The 24,048-nt window shown below is 45.5% G+C and overlaps 1 protein-coding gene across 1 annotated transcript in view; it reads right to left on the bottom strand.

The window, feature by feature from the left end:
- The window catches only part of cacna2d3a (calcium channel, voltage-dependent, alpha 2/delta subunit 3a), a gene marked incomplete at its 5' end in the record, with an annotated part of 292,319 nt that overhangs the window by 61,265 nt on the left and 207,006 nt on the right, over nucleotides 1-24,048 (bottom strand). The window contains 13 exons of the mRNA XM_056272874.1: nucleotides 7,203-7,280; nucleotides 8,902-9,023; nucleotides 9,412-9,507; nucleotides 11,856-11,949; nucleotides 13,627-13,724; nucleotides 14,693-14,738; nucleotides 15,371-15,438; nucleotides 16,148-16,209; nucleotides 17,165-17,236; nucleotides 17,347-17,430; nucleotides 18,489-18,563; nucleotides 19,355-19,435; nucleotides 22,012-22,083. Coding sequence (XP_056128849.1) covers nucleotides 7,203-7,280; nucleotides 8,902-9,023; nucleotides 9,412-9,507; nucleotides 11,856-11,949; nucleotides 13,627-13,724; nucleotides 14,693-14,738; nucleotides 15,371-15,438; nucleotides 16,148-16,209; nucleotides 17,165-17,236; nucleotides 17,347-17,430; nucleotides 18,489-18,563; nucleotides 19,355-19,435; nucleotides 22,012-22,083 — 1,048 coding nt within the window. The remainder of the gene's footprint in view (nucleotides 1-7,202; nucleotides 7,281-8,901; nucleotides 9,024-9,411; nucleotides 9,508-11,855; nucleotides 11,950-13,626; nucleotides 13,725-14,692; nucleotides 14,739-15,370; nucleotides 15,439-16,147; nucleotides 16,210-17,164; nucleotides 17,237-17,346; nucleotides 17,431-18,488; nucleotides 18,564-19,354; nucleotides 19,436-22,011; nucleotides 22,084-24,048) is intronic.

Genomic DNA, 24,048 nt, shown 5'->3' on the forward strand with positions numbered 1-24,048 from the left:
TTTTACAAAATTGAGCCCCCCCCCCCAAAAGCGACGGCTAGGATACTCCCAGGACAGTAAAGTCCACTACAGGGGTCACGTGCGTACGGCTCCCTAAGGGTCATGATGACTCCACACTTTTGCTCATTTTCTAAAAAGTTTCACCGAGTAAAAGAGAATCCGTAGCAAGACATTTCCTGCAAAAATAGTTCCCTCACAACTGAAAGCTCGAGCTCTCTTTCCACAAACGTGTCCTCATCCTCTAAATGTAAACCCAACAACAGGAGTTGAGGGGGACAGCCAGAGGTCTCTGGTCTCAGCGGTCACGGCGGATCTGTACCGGAGTTAGCTCGCTGATTACTACAGGCTGCAGGGCCGTGCAACATACCCACAAGGCTCAGCGTTTTGGGGTTTTATCTTTCAAAACCATCCACCATGCCAAATTTCGCCACAAGAGGGCACTGTTACACAACCTCAAACAAACAGGAACAACTTTTGGATCTGTGGAAACAGAAAATCCGGGTTTAAAAATCTGTATTTTTCGGTGAAAATCGGTAAAAACTGAGAACGCTGAGAACTTGCATATCCACAGCGTATCGATATCGTGTATATAAGATATAAGACTGGATATCATCTGGGATTCTGGATATTACAGTAAAGAAATATCGTGTATATAAGATATAAGACCGGATATTATCTGGGATTCTGGATATTACAGTAAAGAAATATCGTGTATATAAGATATAAGACCGGATATCATCTGGGATTCTGGATATTACAGTAAAGAAATATCGTGTATATAAGATATAAGACGGGATATAATCTGGGATTCTGGATATTACAGTAAAGAAATATCGTGTATATAAGATATAAGACGGGATATCATCTGGGATTCTGGATATTACAGTAAAGAAATATCGTGTATATAAGATATAAGACGGGATATCATCTGGGATTCTGAATATTACAGTAAAGAAATATCGTGTGTATAAGATATAAGACCGGATATCATCTGGGATTCTGGATATTACAGTAAAGAAATATCGTGTATATAAGATATAAGACCGGATATCATCTGGGATTCTGGATATTACAGTAAAGAAATATCGTGTATATAAGATATAAGACCGGATATCATCTGGGATTCTGGATATTACAGTAAAGAAATATCGTGTATATAAGATATAAAACCGGATATCATCTGGGATTCTGGATATTACAGTAAAGAAATATCGTGTATATAAGATATAAGACCGGATATCATCTGGGATTCTGGATATTACAGTAAAGAAATATCGTGTGTATAAGATATAAGACCGGATATCATCTGGGATTCTGGATATTACAGTAAAGAAATATCGTGTATATAAGATATAAGACCGGATATCATCTGGGATTCTGGATATTACAGTAAAGAAATATCATGTATATAAGATATAAGACGGGATATCATCTGGGATTCTGGATATTACAGTAAAGAAATATCGTGTATATAAGATATAAGACCGGATATCATCTGGGATTCTGGATATTACAGTAAAGAAATATTGTGTATATAAGATATAAGACCGGATATCATCTGGGATTCTGGATATTACAGTAAAGAAATATCGTGTATATAAGATATAAGACTGGATATCATCTGGGATTCTGGATATTACAGTAAAGAAATATCATGTATATAAGATATAAGACGGGATATCATCTGGGATTCTGGATATTACAGTAAAGAAATATCATGTATATAAGATATAAGACCGGATATCATCTGGGATTCTGGATATTACAGTAAAGAAATATTGTGTATATAAGATATAAGACCGGATATCATCTGGGATTCTGGATATTACAGTAAAGAAATATCGTGTATATAAGATATAAGACCGGATATCATCTGGGATTCTGGATAATACAGTAAAGAAATATCGTGTATATAAGATATAAAACGGGATATCATCTGGGATTCTGGATATTACAGTAAAGAAATATCATGTATATAAGATATAAGACTGGATATCATCTGGGATTCTGGATATTACAGTAAAGAAATATCATGTATATAAGATATAAGACGGGATGTTATCTGGGATTCTGGATATTACAGTAAAGAAATAGCATGTATATGAGATATAAGACCGGATATCATCTGGGATTCTGGATATTACAGTAAAGAAATATCGTGTATATAAGATATAAGACGGGATATCATCTGGGATTCTGGATATTACAGTAAAGAAATATCATGTATATAAGATATAAGACTGGATATCATCTGGGATTCTGGATATTACAGTAAAGAAATATCATGTATATAAGATATAAGACGGGATGTCATCTGGGATTCTGGATATTACAGTAAAGAAATATCATGTATATAAGATATAAGACTGGATATCATCTGGGATTCTGGATATTACAGTAAAGAAATATCATGTGTATAAGATATAAGACTGGATATCATCTGGGATTCTGAATATTACAGTAAAGAAATATGGTGTGTATAAGATACAAGAGCGAATATCATCTGGGATTCTGGATATTACAGTAAAGAAATATGGTGTATATAAGATATAAGACCGGGTATCATCTGGGATTCTGGATATTACAGTAAAGAAATATCGTGTATATAAGATATAAGATCGGATATCATCTGGGATTATGGATATTACAGTAAAGAAATATCATGTATATAAGATATAAGTACGGATATCATCTGGGATTCTGGATATTACAGTAACGAAATATCATGTATATAAGATATAAGACCGGATATCATCTGGGATTCTGGATATTACAGTAAAGAAATACCATGTATATAAGATATAAGACGGGATGTCATCTGGGATTCTGGATATTACAGTAAAGAAATATCATGTATATAAGATATAAGACCGGACATCATCTGGGATTCTGGATATTACAGTAAAGAAATATCGTGTATATAAGATATAAGATCGGATATCATCTGGGATTCTGGATATTACAGTAAAGAAATATCGTGTATATAAGATATAAGACTGGATATCATCTGGGATTCTGGATATTACAGTAAAGAAATATCGTGTATATAAGATATAAGACCGGATATCATCTGGGATTCTGGATATTACAGTAAAGAAAGGCAATTTTCTGAACTTAGTAGTAGAACTGTTCTAGCTGTTATATTCCTTTTTTTTGCTCCAATTGTATCCGGTCAATCGCCCCACTCTTCCGAGCCATTCCGGTCTCTGCTCCGCCACCTCTGCCGATCCGGGGAGGGCTGCAGACTACCATACGCCTCCTCCCATACATGTGGAGTCACCAGCCGCTTCTTTTCACCTAACACTGAGGAATTTTGCCAGGGGGACGTAGCGCGTGGGAGGATCACTCTATCCCCCCCCCTCCCCCCCGGACAGGTGCCCCGACCGACCAGAGGAGGCGCTAGCGCAGCAACCAAGACACATACCCACATCCAGCTTCCCACCCGCAGACATGGTCAATTGTGTCTGTAGGGACGCCCGACCAAGCCGGAGGTAGCACGGGGATTCGAACTGGCCACTGGTAGGCTACGGAATAGACCGCCACACTACCCGGATGCCCTCTAGCTGTTACATTATTTGTCTTTACCTGTTTGGAAATCAGATCCACATTACTAATACATATATTACTCTACAATATCGTCAGCATATCGATATCGAGGTATTCAGTCAGAAAATATCGCGATATCCGATTTTGTCCGTGCGGCCCGCCGGCCCTAACAGGCTGTTGATTAAATCTATGGGTATATGTTACACTGCAGGGTGAGCTGGCCTCATAACTGGTCTGCAAAGCAACGTGGCCTCAAATATATACACAATACACAACTATATACAACACACAAGACACACTCTTGTCCCCCTCATCACTGCACTGACTGCAGCGAACAGCTGACCTGACTTCTATAAGGTCTTTGTGCATTCTGGCGGTTCATGCACGTGGCTGTAGGTGTGACCACACACAAGCACACACACGCACACACACACACACACACACACACACACACACACACACACACACACACACACACACACACACACACACACACGTATGCTGGTGCACATGCACAGTAGCGCTGTGACTCAGAGACGTCTGCAGTGCCCAGGGTGCATGATGTCATCGGCCTGTCCTGTTAAGTTAGCGTATTAGCGTGTTTGCGAGTCTCCAGTCCGGCAGAGCGGAGGATAGTGAAAACTGGCCCTAACCGGCCCACGCTACATTTGCATTCTAGCTCTCACCTCCCTTCCCATCCGACTCTCTTATGTAAAATCGTCTTTACAGGCGTACCCCCGTCTGACCGGCTTAATCATCATTACTGTACATCACCGACCGTCAGGACTGCAACAACAGACTCTCGACAACGCCGTGTCAGTGGTTATTCATTGGGGCTGCTGTTAAACTGAGCTGGAGATGAACATGCCACAGGAAAAGAACGAGAGAGCGGCAATCGGGTCAGCGTGGTCGAAGAAACCTGGAGCCTCCAGTTTACTGTTGTAATAGTAATCCGATGCATATTGGGTGTGTGTGTGTGTGTGTGTGTGTGTGTGTGTGTGTGTGTTGTGGCAATGTGCAGAATCTCCCATCTCGGTTCTTCGCTCCACAATGCCGTAGTCTCCCCCTCCAGGCCTAGCACACCCACAATGCACCTCTTCCACATCAATGCGTCCGGTGAAATCATCCCCCCGCCTTCTGCCCTTTTCCCTCATCTAATTCTGTATTTCCATTTCCCAAAACATCCGCTTCCCCCATCTGGCCTTTTCTTTTGCTCCCATCCCTCCCGTTCTGTCTTCCAGCTCTTGTCTGTGGCGAGTCGCTCCTCTGGCGTGTTGACTCGAGAGGCTCTCGTCTCCAGGATTATCGATACCAAGTCGGTGGCAGGATGGTGAACATCATGAGCGGTTGTTTGTTTCTGTGATATGAGGAAGTGTACCTGCTGACAGGAAGCCACACATCTGAGGTGGCCATCAGGCCAGCCAAGACTGATGCGGAGCCGGGTGATTTATCAGCGCTCCGGGCGCCGTGTAATTACAGCGGCGCGCGCCTCCGTGTAAAACGAATCGATGTAAAACTTCACAGGGACGTGAACTGAGCCGTGTGATTGGCAGCTTGAGTTCACGTTTGGGTATCGGCCACTCGTCATCTGTAGACCGTCCCCTCTGGTTTCTGTCCTCGTCTTCGGGCTACAGACGCGGAGGGGAAACGCCGCTGAATTACTTCTTAAAAAAAAAACCTGCGGGTCAACTTCTAATAAAAGTGAATATTTGGGGTATCAAGTGTGTGTCGCATGAGACCAAACGCCACGTGCATCACTTTCACATGGTAAAACAGGTGGTTCTCATCTCCTTTCTGATTCAGCAAATATTTATCTTGGCCTCCTGTCATATCACAATAACTCTCTGGATGCCAAGAACTTAAACAGTAATAATTCTTCTTCTTCGTCTTTCGGCTCGTTCCCTGTTTCCCGGGGGTCACCACAGCGGATCTGACAGTTTCCATCGGTACCCTGCCAGGGCACAGCACCGATGGCGGTCTTGTCAACCCGCATAATGATTTGGCAAAATCTTATGTATGATGCCCTCCCTGACACGGCCACTAACCCCACGCACCGGGGTGGGGGGGTGGGCACAGTAAACAGCACTAATAACTTGCTGCACAACAACAGTGTCGGAGGCTGTGTGGGAGGGGGGAGGCCGACCACTCACATCTTTTCTGGAAACGCACCAAGATAAGGTTATATTGGCAGAATGTAAACATAGGTATCAACAATATTTTGGGATATGAAATCCCAAACACCTGCCCTGTGATGTATCTTGGTGACCCAGGTGATGTTGTGATGAGAGCAGATCTCTACTCGACTCGAGTTTTACTTGCAGCAAGTAAGAAAGCCGTCACCACAAATGTAATGTTAACACTCCAAAACAGGAACAGTGGACGGAAATTGTCCAAGACATTTTTGTTGCGGAAAAGTGGACATACATTTTGAGAGCCCAAGAGAACATATGTAAAAAGAACTGGGGAAAAATATGAGCAATGACACCGACTAAACGAATGCCTAATCAAAATATTTGTTTGAATACTGAAATATTTCCGGAAACTATTTATTGTTATTTTTTGTTTTTGTTTTTTAATTATTATTTCTATCCGTTTGCGTGTATATCTTTTTTGTGTTGATGTTGTTGTACTCTTCTGTTTATGTCTTTTTGAAAACTTAAGAAAAACTTAAGTGGGCATTTTTTTAACATTTTTTTTACATTTATAACTGTAATTAAAATAACTAAATTCAAATATAATTAAATAAATAATTCAAATAATTAAATTAAATAATTTAAATTTAAATAACTTAAAATAATGAAAATAAAATTCGATGAAACAATTAAAAAAATAAAATTCAATTCAAATTTAATTTTATAATTAAACAATAATAATAATGAAACAAAAAAAATTATCCACATTTGGTCATCAGATCAGAGGCTGTCTCTTAAAGACGAGTGCAGCGGCGTTGGGTGGCTGTGGGTAAGGAGTACAGCTTTATTACAGCTTTCTACTGGGTAACACCATAAAGCCTATGAAAGCGTGGCTCTGTGTTTCTATATTTCTCTCCCCCACTGTTCATCCTCCGCGTCCTTTCCTCCCTGAGCAGGGCAGCATCACACTCCATCCTGTCATCTGGCTGATTGCACCGAGTTGCATTATACTGTGTATGGGCGTGACATTGTGGCTCTTCTGAGTCACCGGTACTTGAGATGAGGCTCACCACTATGAAATCCCCCAGGCCACAATGTGCCTTAAAATAAGCACGGCGGCAAAAACCCAATGCATGAAAAGGCGTTTATGAAACCGGTTTCTATTAATACACACGGGCATGGGGATGCTACGCAATCCACACATCCCTGTTATCTTGAGCACTCTTGCCCTCTGTTGAGCACAGTTGCAACTATACACAAAGGCGAAAAGAGCACGCACACACAAACGTGACATGGCGAGGGTTCAGTCAGTCCATGAAAACAGCGTTTCAACTCTGACCTTCCCCCAGCGGAGAGAGGACGGGACGGCCAATCGCAGGCCATCCAGAAGAAAATAGCCCTGGTAACTGTGAACGAGATGACAATGACGGATAAATATGTGTGTATGTGTGCGCGCGCGTGTGTGTGTGTGTTTGTGTTTGAATGTGTGATTGTGCGTCTGTTTGTTACTGAGCCTCCACTTACCAGCAGCGATGGGTGATTTCCTCTCATCTAAAAGTTGAATGGCAGTGCTGGCCAATACAACACTCTTGTTCTCTGAGCCTAAAACACACACACACACACACACACACACACACACACACACACACACACACCCACACACACACACAAATCATGTCACATCCATGTTTTAATTCGTTGTATTTGCTCTGAGTTGACCACAGGGTGATTGGAAAGGAGAAAAACATTGAACATGAAAACCACAAAGAGTATTATTCCATGGCTGCAGCAAGCGGCTTGTCGTCCAGAGAGAGGGAGTGCATCCAAGGCAAGTCCGGAGAGTAAATAAGAGGCTTTCAGATCACTTGTATTAGCTGGCTCTGATGGAAAAGCCTGAGGCCGAGGAGAGACCAAAACACATTCTCCCTTTTGAGGAGCAACGAGTTCTTAGAGCTGGATTTTAAGTGAACATGTGTGAATTGAATGTGTGTGTGTGTGTGTGTGTGTGTGTGTGTGTGTGTGTGTGTGTGTGTGTGTGTGTGTGTGTGTGTGTGTGTGTTCTGGCCTAGTCACAATGGAAAGGGCTGAACCTCTTCCTAACATATCCTATTTCAACCCACAGCAATCAGGCCTGTCCACAGAAACACAGCTCAGAATTAATATGAGAGGAAGGGGTGAGAGGGACGGAGGGAGAGGGAGAGAGAGAGGGAGAGAATGAGACAGATGGAGAAAGAGAGGGCGAGAGCGAGAGAGAGGGAGACAGAGAGGGAGAGAGTGAGACAGATGGAGAAAGAGAGGGCGAGAGAGAGGGAGACAGAGGGAGGGAGAGAGAGCGAGAGACAGAGAGAGAGAGAATGAAGAGAGAAAGAGTGAGGGAGAGAGAGAGAGGGCAAGAGAGAGGGAGAGAGGGAGAGAGAGGGAGACAGAGGGAGAGAGAGAGGGAGAGACAGAGAGAGAGAGAATGAAGAGAGAGGGAGAGAGAAAGAGGGAGGGAGAGACAGAGAGAGAGAGAATGAAGAGAGAGGGAGAGAGAAAGAGGGAGGGAGAGAGAGAGAGAGAGAGAATGAAGAGAGAGGGAGGGAGAGAGAGAGAGGGAGAGAGAGAGAGAGGGCAAGAGAGAGGGAGAGAGAGGGAGAAACAGAGAGAGAGAGAATGAACAGAGAGGAGAGACAGAGAAAGAGAGAATGAAGAGAGAGGGAGGGAGAGACAGAGGGAGAGAGAGAGAGGGAGAGACAGAGAGAGAGGGAGAGGGAGGGAGAGAGAGGGAGAGAGAGAGAGAGATGCATGGTGGCGGAAAAAGGCCAGAAAAAACGGGTAAAAAAAATAAAAAAGGTCTTCTGCAAACAAGTCCAGTGTGTTGCTCTGGTTCTGGTTGTAAGGCCTACGCTGCATGAAAAGAACGGCTAACAAACTATAAGCCGCTTACGAGTCCCCCGGTGAGGCGTGTGTGTGTGTGTGCGTGTGTGTGTGTGTGTGTGTGTGTGTGTGTGTGTGTGTGTGTGTGTGTGTGTTTGCTGCTCTAAGCTCGTGCTGCAGTTTCACAGCTGGTGAACTTTTAATCGGACGCTGGGTGGCACCATTTTCACAGCGAAGCCACCCTTCGTTAAATCGATTTATCTCTTGCGGGGCATCTACTATTGGAGATCCCCGATCCCTGCCGGTCGGTGTCCGCCCGCTTTCTACCCAGCGCCGCCCGAACCCGAGTCACGTGGGTTCCACTGACCTGTGTTGAAGGGCAGGGAGTACACAAAGGTGCCAGGAACCTGCTCCGCGGCCCTCTTGTACCACAGGGGGAAGTGGTCGGCGTTGAACACCCCCTCTTTGTCTTCAGCCGTCAAGAAGTCTCTTGAAGCAGACGGCAAACAGAGGCGAAGACACAAACAGGGAAGAAGAAGGAGCAATAAACGACAGATGTAGTATACACAAGGCTCCGCGTTTTCGGCTTTTATCTTTCAAAGCCATCCGGCGTGCCGAATTTCGCCACAAGAGGGCGCTGTTACATAACCTCGCATGAACAGGAACGACTGTTGGATCCGTGGAAACGTAAACTACGGGTGAAAATCAGCTTGGAAATCTGGGAATTTTTCGGTGAAAATGGGTAAAAACCGAAAACGCTGAGCCTCGAGTATACACAATAAACAACAGATACAGTATACACAATATACTAAGCAAGCAGTATCACTAGTATAGACACACACACACACACACACACACACAGTCAGAGAATACATACTGATTGGTGAGCTCATCCGGCACCACAAAAAGGTTAATCCTGGACAGGCCGGTCCTCGTGCCCAGGTAGGCTATCTCCACACCTTTATCCGAGTTCCTGCACAGCACCACACACACACACACACACACACAAAGTAAACCCATTATGATGACAACGACAACCCTTCAAATTACAGCCCATTCATTACACAAATAACGGAGTAACTTGGGAGTAAAACAGATACAATTAAGGTATAATGAGTGCTAATTACTGAGGAACATACAAAGGAAACAGAATCTTTTTACAGCACATCTCTAGTTTGCTTCCTCGTTATCATAATGTGGTGTTAAATATAATCAACCACTGTGTGAGATAAATTCACAATCACATTGTCCCAACTACAAGTACGTGCAGTCTACCAAACACCACACGTTCAAGTTTAACAGATAATCACTATTTATCTGCGTGACACGCGGGATTCAACGTGAGTTTATCTCACACAGTGTTTCATTCCATCCATTATCCAAGCCCCTTATCCCAACCGGGGTCGGGGGATGCTGGAGCCTATCCCAGCAGTCACTGGGTGACAGGCGGGGAGACACCCTACACCTACAGTGTCTGATGTAGATTATATTTAACATCACAACCAGAATCATATTTATATAATATACGGTAAAATATGGCCAGCAGCCCTACCAACGTGTACCCTGGCTCTGCCGAATGGCAAAAGCTAAGCAGGTGTGGGCTTGGCTAGTGCTTGGATGGGAGACCTCCTGGGAAAATTTAGTTGTTGCTGGACGAGGTGTTGGTGGGCCAGTAGGGGGCAGTCTCCCCTCTGGGCCTAATAAACAACAACAAATGATCCCAATGCCCCAGTGCAGTGACGGGGACACTGCGCTGTAGGAGATGCCATCCTTCGGATGAGATGTTAAACCGAGGTCCTGACTCGCCGTGGTCACTAAAGATCCCATGGCACTTATCACAAAGAGTAGGGGGTTCCCTGGTGTCCTGGCAAATTCCCCAACCTGGCTCTCTCCATCTGGCCACCTAATCATCCTCCCATGTACGTCACTCAATGATTCCTCCCGCTCCACCTCAAGCCGATGTGTGGTGAGTGTTCTGGTGCAAAATGGCAGCTGTGCATCATCCAGGTGGTGCTACACACTGGTTGGTGGTGGTTGAAGTAAGTTACCCCCTTCAATGTGACGCACTTTGGGTGTCTAGATAAAGCGCTACATTAATGTAATCCATTATTATTTTTTCTTTTGACGCCCCCCCCTTTTCTCTCCAATTGCACCTGGCCAATCACCCTGCTCTCTGAGCCGTCGCCGCTCCACCCCCTCTGCTGATCCGGGGAGGGCTACAGACTAAAACGTGCCTCCTCCAATACATGTGGCGTCGCCAGCCGCTTCTTTTCACCTGACCGTGAGGAGCTCCGCAAGGGGGACGTAGCACATGGGAGGATCACGCTATTCCCCCCAGTCCCCCAAACAGGTGCCCTGACTGACCAGAGGAGGCGCTAGTGCAGTGAACAGGACACATGCCCCCACCCGCAGACACGGCCAATTGTGTCTGTAAGGACGCCCGACCAAGCCGGAGGTAACACGGGGATTTGAACCGCTGATCCCAGTGTTGGTAGGCAACGGAATAGACTGCTATGCTACCTGGACACCCCATTATTATTATTAATATCATTGCTATATTTATACTGTAGCGAAGTCGCTACCCCGTCAGAATTGTGCCGCCCTGTTTTACTCATCAGGCACTGTGTGCAGATTGTCAGTTGTTATGAAATGTTTTGTAAGTGTTTTATGTGGTTTTATGTGTTTATGTGATTGCTATTTGTTGTGGCGTAATTGTAGTTGTCATTCTGTTGTGTTGTGTAACCTTGGTACTGAAACCCTGAGATGACGCCCATGTATTGTGTCACATTTCCCGTAAGTTCTTGTTTCTGTGGGAGTTCAATAAAGGGGCTGCAAGGTTACCTTTGTCGTCACTTCTACGTTCGCCACAATACAATATGACAAGGAAGCAAACGGGAGACATAGAAAAGTCCCTATTTTATTTATACGTTACTCAGTAATTACCACATCTGCCTTACTTAAAATGACTTTTTTAGTTGTACATGGGGAGTGGCCTGTAATTGAAAGTCACCAGTAAAACTTTGAAGGAAACAATGGAAGCCTGCATAAGACTCACGCATCAAGATCACAAACATGAATTGTGAACGACATGTTCAATTGAAATCACATTATTCCACAGGCTGCCTGCAGACTTTTGTGCGACGCAGTCTCGTGCCGTGCGGACCGCACAGCTCCAAGCAAATTAAACTCTCAAAAACACAAGAACATGTGTCTGTCTGAAGGACTTAAGTCCGACATGAGTTTGAAGTGAGTGAAAGGAAGACGGGCTGGATGAAGAGTGGATGAAGAGAGACGGAGGACGAGAAAAGGGGGGAGGCGTACTCTGATTTGTTGAGCACCAGGCTGGTCCAGTAAGCTTCCAAAGGAGCGGTCACCACGGCATCAAACAAAACCTCCTGAATGAGCTCCTTGTCGCCTAACCACAGAAGAACAACAGACTATAAATTACACACACACGAACACACACACACACACACACACACGAACCAACAAATTCTTTTACTAGCCATGCACTGAGAAAACACACTGAGAAAGAGTGACCTGTTTTTGAATAATTGTTAAAAGTCCTGATCTGTGATTTATTTGACCACAGGAAACTGAGATCTATTTTAAGGATGCCATCAAATATCGATATACTGTTATATCGACAAAATCTTGAGGCATCGATATATTGAAATTACAACGAAACTCAAACTTGGATGCCTAGTCTTTCCCACTCATTCGCTTTTGCAATGCTATACAGTTGGCAGCCACACGGGGGCGACATTACAGGCTGCTGCCACTCCGAACAAGCGCGCTGCTTAGGCCGCATTTTTTTGTACGAACCCCACCCGAGCCTGAGAGCATAGCAACCGAGCCAGACCCGAACCCGACAGGCATTGTTTTTTTTTCCATGTCCGAACCCGACCCAAGCCCGTTGAAGCTGATGGCACCATACCGTCGATTTCCCTGCATGCTTTTCGGTAGTTATAACTCCCCCGACGACAAATGTCCTCCATCCTTAGCTAGGCCACATTTACCACCTGAGACAGCCTGTGTTGCGTTCAGCGTCCTCACGTAAAACCCGGCACGACTATATTGTCACTAAAAACAACGAGGCTGACATGACCGAACCCGACCCCAACCCAAAGGTCATTTCCACATTTTTGCCCGAACCCGGCCCGATGGGCTCGGCTCGGGTATCCACCCTATACCCCAAACACCTCCTAAATCAGTTGGTCCCCTTAAAATCAGCAAACTTGTTTCGTGGATACAAAGACACCTTAAACGACTCGTGGGGCAAAATGTCGCCATTCTTAGTAGGATTCTCATTATTGTAAACTACTAATAAGACACGTTAGCCCCTAGCTAACGGGTCTGACCCTTTAGCCGAGCGGTTAGTGATGCCGCCTTATGGTGCAGTACACCCCGTATCGAATCCCGCACCGGGCAAGAAAATAACCGGTTACATTATCATAGGTGATTTGAACAATTCTATAATATGTTCTATTATTCTATCTTAGTTTGCCTTATGGGTGGGTGAGGGGGAAAAAAAATTTTGTGTTGTTTTTAACCGATCATAACTGGAAATATGGGCCTTTTTCTATTATTAGTGACGTCAACAAATCTTTTACAGCATCAGAAAACATTAAAACAGATTTGGTTGTTGTTTACTGTTGGTCCTCGTGTTAGGACCTGTCAATCCATCTGGCAGCTTCCTGCCCTGTGGCTCGTAGTTTGGTAGCGGCGCGACCCTTTAGCTTACATATAAATTGTGTATTGTACTATAACCATCAATATTGTTGATATTATAAATAACTGAGCTGTATAAGATTTAATGGTTATTTTTAGACACATTTTACAAGTGAATTAATCCAACAGTGGCCTGGGTCAGTTTGAGCGGGGAACAGCACATCCATTGCCAATTAGTGAACAGAAAATAAGATTAAAAATGGACAACTATCCTGCTTATTTTTTTGTCATCAATCAGTTATTGATACAAAAACATATGCATAATGATAAATTGGGGGTGAAAGAGGTAAAGCAGAAGGGCTCCTGAATGGATGAAAGAGGAAAAACAAACCAACAAATAAACGCTATAAATCTAACTAACACTGCAGGTGAGGTTCGTGTCCGCTGAGGTAGAGCTTGATGGCGTCGATCTGCGAGAGGTAGCGATGCTCCGGGTGCTCGTCTGTGTTACAGTACGTCCTGTCCCGAAAACAACCACAAAACAGACATGAAACAGACGACAGCCTTACCGTAACAACCAGTTGGACTTAAGCAATGGGGGGGCGGCCTCTCATAACCTGTCCACATCATCATCAGCGACTCCAGCTTTGCTGTGTAATCTGAATACTTTCAGCGACTCGGTGAATACTTTGCATCCACCATGAATGGACTATGAAGGGAAACAGACGACGGGCTCTGATTTAAGTGGCTATTACTATAATTTGTTTACATGCTGCCTCCCACCGAATTCTGGTCACCACTTAGTCATCAAATGACACAGACCATCAAGTCAAAGTCTTAAAGATCACAAAGTGGTATTATCTATCGCTGCTGTGCTGGCACGAGTTTCCCCACAGTTAAGATATTATAATTGGCCCTAATAGGAGGGTGTGCTTTGGGCAGAAGTGCATTCACAATGTCACTTGATTGCGTGTTCAACACAATATCTCCTGAAGAGACACGCTCAGCGGTGCGGTACCCTTTTTTTTTTTTTAGATCCCCCCTCCCCCCCCCTTTTTCTCCCCAACTGTACTTGGCCAATTCTTTTCCGAGCCGTCCCGGTCTCTGCTCCACCCCCTCTGCTGATCCGGGGAGGGCTGCAGACTACCACATGCCTCCTCCCATACATGTGGAGTCGCCAGCCGCTTCTTTTCACCTGACAGCGAGGAGTTTCACCAGGGGGACGTAGCGCGTGGGAGGATCACGCTATCCCCCCCCAGTTCCCCCTCCCCCCTGAACAGGCGCCCTGACTGACCAGAGGAGGCGCTAGTGCGGCGACCAGGACACATACCCACACCCGGCTTCCCACCCACAGACACGGCCAATTGTGTCTCTAGGGACGCCCGACCAAACCGGACGCAACACGGGGGTTCGAACCCCCGATCCCCGTGTTGGTAGGCGACGGAACAGACCACTATGCTACCTGGACGGTGGTGCGGCACTCTTACCATTCGTCTGCCAGCGCCACATCAGGATGCTCCAAGTCATGAAGTCCTATAACACAGTAAGTAGACCTTAAACCATATAAGTGAAAGCACCAAATATGAATTTGTAATAACGGGGTTATGCACCCACACCTCACACGCACACCCAACCCACACAAACACACAGCCGTCCGCAGTGAAAAATGTGCGTTCTGAGTGGCCTTGACAGCTCTGATGAGATCAGGAAGAGCCAAGTCATGCTCAGGACCCTCCGCATGATGGACATGTTTAGAGAAACACACACTTACACATACTGCCGCATAAATATTAACATGCATGAGGCTGGACGTGAAAACAGACATACACACACACACATGCAGGGACACATACACAAATACACACAACCCTACATTCACCCGCAGCTCAGGCAGAACAAAGCACAGACGCGTGGTAGCAGTCACAAAAGCAATATTTAGCTTCCTGCTCAATTATGGCCTCCATTGTTCATTGTCAATACAACGCAAAAGAGGTACAGAGGGGTGAAAGAGTACAAATGAAACCGAAGTCAGGTATTGAACTGGCGTGATAGATGCCGAAGTGAAGCAATAGCAAGACACATCGACCGAGCCAAAGAACCAGAGACGGGCCACGAGAAAGTCGAAACAGTCAAAACAGAGAGGAAGAGGAGAAAGGGATGCCTACCTTCCTCCACTGTGACGTTCCCTCGAAAGAAGAACTTGCCGTGGCCTCTGGAAAGGGCCACCCCTAGACTGAAAACACACTGCATCTAAGACAGATACCTCATCTGGTCTACTACAGTAAGAGAACTGATAATACTATTGTCAGAGCCACGCAAGTGAAGTCTTGCTCAGCATGCCAACAAAGACTAAAACAGTGACCAGCTAGTACACGACACATGTTTAAAGGTACAATCTGCAAGTGAGGCACACAGCAGCCGTCCGCTGCATCTCGGGTATGTTCTCTGCACCACTGCACTTTATCACCTCTTATTTCACCTGTTTAAAGTCAGTCCTTGTGTATGTTTCTGAAGATTGTAGTGTTGTTATTGTATGTTACGATACACTGAGAGAGCCACGAAACTGGACTCAAATTCCAAGTATGTGCAAGCCTACATGGCCAATAAACCTGATTCTGGTTCTGGTTCTGCTGTTGTTTTGGTCAGACTTCATCAACGCTGCTCGCTTTATGTCTTCGTGCATGCTCAGTAATCCGGGCGAGAAACCGATTCAACTTTCTGCGGTTGTTTGCTTTCTTGTGAATGAGAAAACGAGCAAATGTAGCATCGCTCTCAGTTCCTTTTGAGGTTTTGTCTCCATTTCTCAAGCAGACACACAGCGATGACTCAGTGCTGAGACAGGCCATGTTCCTTGTTGTCAGCAGAGCGCTCGGGCGCCACACAGCCATGGCGGCACATGACGTTACAGATGGTTCCTTTAAATTCCCCCGAGAGGAACTTACCTAAAAGGAGTCCCCTTGATGTCTGTGTAGTAGTAGTCATTATGCAGGACGAGCACACGTTTCTGAAATCCATGAAGAAAAACATGAATTCTCACTACATATTCTCCAGTCACTGTACTAAAGCCAGTGCATCATGTTTAAGTATAGGTAGTGAGATGGCAGATATGTGATTTGCTGCTATCTGGCGCCATCTAGTGGAGCTAAGAAAATACTGATGTTGGCAATTTGACAGGAAACCTCACTGACTACATATGGATGCTGTTTGTGAAAGTACGAGCACTTGTATAGTGATTATGTGAGTGTGTGTATGTGTGTGTGTGTGGAAATTCCGTTCTGCTATTTTTTTTTTACATGCAAGATGCTCGCTCCATAATTGCAGTAACGCAGACACTTCATCACAATGCTGTAAAAATGCAAAACGCACACACACAGACACACCACCTGAATAGCTCCTCTGTGGCTCCCACAGAGTCGTTGTAAAAGAGAATCATTGGGCTGTGCTCTCTCTCAGATTCAGCAACATGTGTTTGGTGGAGATAAGGGACACGCACGCACACACACACACACAAACACACACACACACACACAAACACACACACACGGTGTGCATTCAAACCACACCATATCTCGAACAAATACCCCCAATGCAATCCTATGCATCACTGTGCCAACTGCAATCATTGCATGGGAATCCACCACTCTGTGTGTGCGTCTGTGTGTGTCTGTGTGTGTTGTGGGATCAGTGGGGAGCAGAGGGGTGACTGAGCCTCCTGGCACAGTGGATCCTCCCTGCTGAGTATTTACCTTGGCGCTTCCACTAAGCCAATCAGTGGAACTGTGCTTGTGTGTGTATGTGTGTGTGTGTGTGTGTGTTTGTGTGTGTCTGTGCATGCTAGTGTACATATATTGGTGTGACACTATATGTGTGTGGAGTGCAAGTGAGCGATAGAAAGATAGAAACAGATGGATGGACAGGCAGACAGAGAGAGGGCGTCCCTGCGCCTTTGCCTTCCTCACCCCTTTATCCACGGTCTTCTTCACCTCCATGGAAAATATGCCGGTCTTCCTGTTGACCATAGCGTTCCGCAGCTATCGACGCAGAGCACACAGAGCACACAGAGCACGTCCCACACATCAGATCCTCTATTCAAAACACCACTGAGATGATGCACGACGGAGATTCAACCCCGCTCTCTCACCGTGTCATCCTTGTCCTCCCATTCCACCTCGGACAGATCCACGCTGCTGTAGTTAGGCTTCCTTCGCTTCTTTCCATCTCCATACTGGACACACACACACACACACACACACACACATTACAGAGAACGGATCGCAATGAACACCTCTCCCCTGACTTTCCTACCGAAGCTTTTTTTTATTCCGCCCTCCTGAAAGGAGCGATGACGGATTTGTGTGTGTGATGTTTCATTGATCTATAATGTATAAGGTCAGGGAGGCATTAGCTTTTAATACTGCTGAGGTTAAGTGAACATAATCACCACACGCTGCCCCCCTGCACCATCCCAGCCGTCCAGCTCGCTGGCCGTCCAGCTCGCTGGCCGGCCCACAGGCCTCGTTTGATATGGCCATTAAATATACATAACGCAGGCTGCAATGTAGAAAGCCTTGGGTGTGTGTGTGTGTGTGTGTGAGTCTGTACATATTTCTGACCCTCCATTCATCTGTTGATGAGCAACAGCCTCCCACACCTCATTAGTTGTTAAACACTGTTCATCACCATCTTTAATTAGACGGCTATTAAACCATCTGTCTGCCTCGTCTCCCTCCTCATCGCTCAATATTTCCCTTTTTCATCCCATCTTTCCCACTGCTCGCTTTGTCACCCTCCTCCTATTTCTACTACATATAAGTGGGGCCCGGTCGCTTTTTTTTCCGCCGCTAACTCCCCCCCCCCCTCCCCCCATCCTCTTGTGAGTGGAGTGAGTGAATACAATGGCGTTAATCACTGCCATTCAGAAACTGTTTCTCTGTCTATTCACAGGGCTGGAAAGGCGTCTGCTCATCTACATACCACCACCCAGCTAACGCCCCCCCCACCCCCCACACACACGCTACTCAGACAAACACACTCCTGATGCGGTGAACCCACACAGCAACGTGCCAATTTTTCTACGTCAATCTGCATCTCAATGTGAGAGCAAAATCAGTAATTAACTTGACACGAACCCTGAAACCAGTGTTTCATATTCGCTCGTAGAAAATAAATTAATACATCTGAGCGCCGTTCCTCTGTTGCCTTTAAGGAACTGTTATGCTAATGAGGTTTGCACTTTGCTAGCGTGTTTTACAGAAACTGAACGGCACTGAAAGTAATACTCACCAGCGGCCGCAGATCCGGGTGGGTGAGGATGTAGCCGTTGTTGGTGATGGCGAAGGCGTACCCGTGAATACCCAGCTAAACCAGTACGGACACGCACACGCGCACGCGCACACACACACACACACACACACACACACACACACACACACACACACACACACACACACACACACACACAGAAGGAACGTGTGTCTCATGAATATGTATCTCAGTATAATCAAGATGTTATCAGTTTATGCTGCCTTCGTCTTTTCCCTTCCAACTCACTGAAATGGTGAAAAAAAACAACCAGGGGGTGGCATCTTTTACCCACATCGGGCCAAATAACACACTTTCAATTCGTCAAATCCATGCTGTCAACCCTTCATATTCGGGCTTCAAATCTTCCGGTGAAGAGGGAAATCAGCAAGCGGGACGTGACGGGGGACCCCATCAGAATGCATTAGTACACATGGTGTATAATTTTCCTGTCATCATCAGCCTCCCGCGCCAGAGCTGTAAATAAATCCCCCTGAAAATTTTCAAGAAAAAGCTCTGATTTATGTGCCGGCAGGGAGCTGGACTGCACATGTGCAGACGTGAGTCAAAACAACATCTGAAATGCTTCTCGCTTGCTTTAAAATCGAACTGGCTGACCCCGCTGGATGCTTTGTAAAACCAATGAGGTGCCGCAGTCGATGTAAGACGAGTCCCATAGATCAACCAGCGACACAACTGGTGTTGCATATCACAGTGTGTCAGGGCGGGAGGAGTACCTCATCGTACCACCGTGGGTTTCAAGTGTTCAGTGGATCCTGTATTGCCACTCTGAGATGTGACTGTACACCATGGTGTCACATGTTGGTGTGGCGTGGGGAGAGGCATACCTTATATTTGGGAATGGTCTTCAGCAGCTCAGAGACGGGCACGTCAGTCCCAACCACCCCAAGCAGGATGCCTCGATTCCTCTGGTAAGACGGACAGACACAACATTTGCGTATCATTACCCATCACAGTTGAACTGATGAATACATAACAATGCTGAAATATGTTCAAACCCCATTAAATAACAAGCTAATTAGCATCTTTGTCTGATTTACAGCCTCACCTTTCCTCATCTTTAGCCGCAGCCTTGATATTAACCGGCCTGGTTCCAGACCCCTGAATCACCGATCGACACTTATTTTCACTCGTCCCGCCCTCTTTTCAAATTTTGTTATGTGATTCAGAGGTCTGGCGTTGCCCTCGTGAACGGCGTGTTCCTGGTTGGAGAAACAACCAAGCCAATCAGCATCTTTGTGGGCGGGACTAAAACGTCTCGCGTCTCCCTTCCTCGTGTTTGTCTTGGTCTTTTTCTTGTGTTTGCTGGTCTGCTCGTCACGGCTTCTGAACAACTACAGCTTTGTCAACCCTGACAGATGTTCAGCGACATTTGGTACAAATCCTCCTAGAGTGGACACCCGGTCATAGTGGAGAATCACTCCAATATAGTATCTGAGACCCATTCGTGCCGCACTTTGGTTCTTGAATTTGTTGATACTGCCTTAACCAACTCACTGTCTTTGCATAAACAGCGTGTTTTATCAACACTGACTCACATTCTTCGTAAACTTGCTTAAGCTAACGCAGTTTATGTCATCTGAAAAGAGCGTCCGGATATGTTAGTCACTATGTTGTCAATATCTACTACTACTACTACTACTACTACTACTACTGCTGCTACTACTACTGCTGCTCCCGTTAGGGGGCGCCACAGCGGATCATCCGTTTCCATCTCTTCCTGTCCTCTGCATCTTCCTCTGTCACACCAGCCACCTGCATGTCCTCCCTCACCACATCCATAAACCTCCTCTTTGGCCTTCCTCTTCTCCTCCTCCCTGGCAGCTCCATATTCAGCATCCTTCTCCCAATATACCCAACATCTCTCCTCCACACATGTCCAAACCATCTCCATCTTGCCTCTCTTGCTTTGTCTCCAAACCGTCCAACCTGAGCTGTCCCTCTAATATACTCGTTCCTGATCCTGTCCTTCTTCATCACTCCCAATGAAAATCTTAGCATCTTCAACTCTGCCACCTCCAGCTCCGCCTCCTGTCTTTTCATCAGTGCCACTGTCTCCAAACCATACAACATAGCTGGTCTCTATGCCATCTTGTAAACCTTCCCTTTAACTCTTGCTGGTACCCTTCTGTCACAAATCACTCCTGACACTCTTCTATGTTGTTAACATGGTTCAGGAAAATCAAATCCACCTCCCCCCAAAAAAGAAACACAGAAACCGGCTTCTGATAAGAAATGTTAATTTAGTCTGAATATTAGGTAAGAAATTAACTGTTATTTTACGTCTTGGCTCTACTACCTATAACTACCCTTTAGGTTGCCAAATAAGTACTTCCATATTAGTGATATCTGTTAATGTATTTTGATACTGCCTGACTAATTGTGATACCTCATTGTTGTATATATGACTTTTAAATTTCTGACACAAACTACGGATCAATTTTCCCAGGGCTGAAAGGGAATTAGTGTTAGCAGGGCGTCTGCCGACACCTTCATTTTCTCCCAACATCACCCTGACAGACTGATGGGAAACTGGTCCTGTATGGAAAAGGACTGATTTGACGTTGTACGAGAGTAAGTAGGAGTTCATTTATACAGCAGCTTTTAAAACAAAGTTCCAAAGTGCTGCGCAAGATACAGATATAGAAAAAATAAACAATATACATATACAGTTATATACAGAACAGTAAAAATTGCAGCCTCATTACAGGGAAGGCAAGTCGGTAGAGATGGGTTTTGAGAAGTTTTTAAAAAAATGTTTACAGACTCAGCCGATCTAACGGGGGGGGGGGGGGGCTGTTCCAGAGGGATGGGGCCCTGACGGCAAAAGCAAAGTCACCCTTAGATTTGCGATGGGAGGGTGGTATAGATAAGAGACCCTGGTCAGAAGATCTGAGTGGCCTAGAGGTGGAGTAAGGATGCAAAAGTAAAGGGGCAAGACCATGTAGGTAGGGCCTTATATGTGATAAGCAGTATCTCTATAATTTACGGGGAGCCAACGAGGGGATGTGAGGATTGGTGTGATGTGGGATCTAAGATTGGTATTGGTTAGCAGCCTGGCTGCAGGTATGGATTAGTAATTCAAGATCTCTGGTTGATAGCATTTGATTAGATTTTTGCGATATTTCGGAGCTGGAAAAAGCAGGTTTACACAAGCTTGTTTATGTATAGGTCGAAATACAGATTTTGGGCAAAGAGTACACCCAGATTTCTTGAGGAGGGCTTAACAATGGTGGCCAAAGGGCCGATCCAAGGTTTCACTTCTGAGACAAACTTATTAGGACCAATAAGGAGAACCTCAGTTTTGTCTGAATTGAGCTGAAGGAAACTGAGTGACATCCATTCCTTAAGAGCAGCCAGGCAGTCACGAAGGGTACCAATACTACCCATACCATTTGGCTTAACTGATAAATACAGCTACACGTCATCAGCATAGCAGTGGTGAGGGATGCAATTGAGTTGTGTGACCATGTAGGGTACTCACAGTCTCATTCTTGGTGCTGAACACCGGCATTGCCACGGTGGTCATCAGAACTGGACCCTGACCGTCCTCCAACTGAGTGAGTGATGATAGAGAGACAGTGAAAGAAAGCCATGAGGAGGGGGAGGGGGAGGGAGAGAGAGAGAGAGAGAGAGAGAGAAAGAGGTGAATGATGAAATGTAGTATTGGTAGGGTGACAACAGACAACAGACAACATGAGTGTGCACATTAAACAGTCTCATGACCACCTCACATCGCCGGGCGAGCAGTTATCTGACAACTGAACAACACAGGGTCCTCAAATAATTAACCCCCGTCAGACTTCTGGAGATGGCCTAAGTAAACCAGCTTCTTGGGGGACCAACAAAACTTCCCTCCACATGTTTTATTCATGTTCATTATCCGCCTTTAAATGTGTTCAATCACAGCACGTCTTTGATCTTCCATGGAAGTGGAGTAAGCCTATCCAAAGGCAGTGCTTCCAGTTTGGGAAGAGTGTCTCCATTTCCAAAAGACTGCTGGAATAATTATGATATTTATCTTTCCAGAGGCTGTCTCTATCTGCAGATGGTATCCAGTGTATTCGAGATGAAAGCTCGATACTGTCAGGGAGGAACCGGGGGAGTCACACAGTACTCCAGTCTTGTCCAGTCTTGAAGGATAATTCCTTTTTTTTCTTTTTTTTTTACAACCTGGGGTGTATTTTCCTAGTTTTTGTCTTCCTTCAAATCAGTTGTGATATTAATTTACACACTGGCTTCATTTTAGAGCTTTTTGGATATGGGACTACCGCTGGACTCAACTTTAGTCATTTGCAAATAATGATTTGTTGCTGAATATTTTATGCTGTCTACAAGTTTACTTACACATGAAAAGTTCAGTCCGGCTACTGATTTCAGTCCGACTTTGTCTGAAACTCGGATTTCCTTCAGAGCACTCATCTAGGAAAACACTATTTCATTTGGAAAATCCCACCTTTAAACAGTACCGTAGCTGAGGATGGCATGCCTCCTGTGCACTTCCATCGTTTCAGCCCGTACCACCTACTGAGCCATCCTCCCTCCAATAATAACACACAACAAGGAATGACAGAAAACTGCCACCATCCGTCCCGTCTGCCTCAGTCATGGAGGACAGAGGGATGGGTTACTTGAGCTTAGACGGTTGATAATAGCAATCCGGGGCAACATATTGGACATCCACGGGGGGGGGGGGGGGGGCGCACAGCTAAGTGCAGCGGCGGTGACAATGCACGGCCTTGCTGCTGGTGAGTGGGATCGATCAGGGGATGGGACAAAGGAACGGGGCCTTGTCTAAAAATACAGTCTATTTCCAGCCTGGGGTCTATGGGATCATATATCACCGGTCTCCACAAATGAACGGCCGAGGCCACAAAAACTATTGTTAACCGTCGCGGCTCGCTGAACGTTCAGATGCAGTGTTTAACGAAACGGCGGGCTACAGTGTGATGCGCTGTGTGTTGGAATGTCTTTCAGGTGTGTGTACGGTCATGTACGTTTGAAGGTGTGGCGCACACGCTGCGCCCGTTTGGTTTGCACACGTATTAAATGTCCCTCGTGTACATTTAAAGCAGACTCCTGCTCTAACTACGTAAAATAACAGCCGACTAAAGAAAAACACTGCAGATGGTTTTGTGACTGTGCGACCAGTACTGATGAGCAGTGGCGCCCCCAGAAATTTCTCATAGGGGGGGCCAAATGGGGCCACTGAAAATCTCGGGGTGGCACACCAAAACCAAAAGCCATGACCGAATTTCGGGAATTCTATGACGCTGCTGTAGTGTACTGTATAGGCTAGTTGAAAACTGTCAATATGAGAGTTAAGGAAAATATACATTATTGATTTAAATGAACAGCACCTAATGTAAACTATCAGATAGACGCATATTATGCATAATCAGAAGCATGTTCTGCATATGCGACTCGTGGCTGGGGGGGGGCCAGCGGGGGGGCCAGGGATAGTATCAGGGTGGCCGTGACCACCCCTGGCCACCCCTTAGGGGCGCCACTGCGGATGAGT

The sequence above is a fragment of the Lampris incognitus genome, chromosome 2 (genome assembly GCF_029633865.1).
Source record: "Lampris incognitus isolate fLamInc1 chromosome 2, fLamInc1.hap2, whole genome shotgun sequence".
Lineage (NCBI taxonomy): Eukaryota > Metazoa > Chordata > Actinopteri > Lampriformes > Lampridae > Lampris > Lampris incognitus.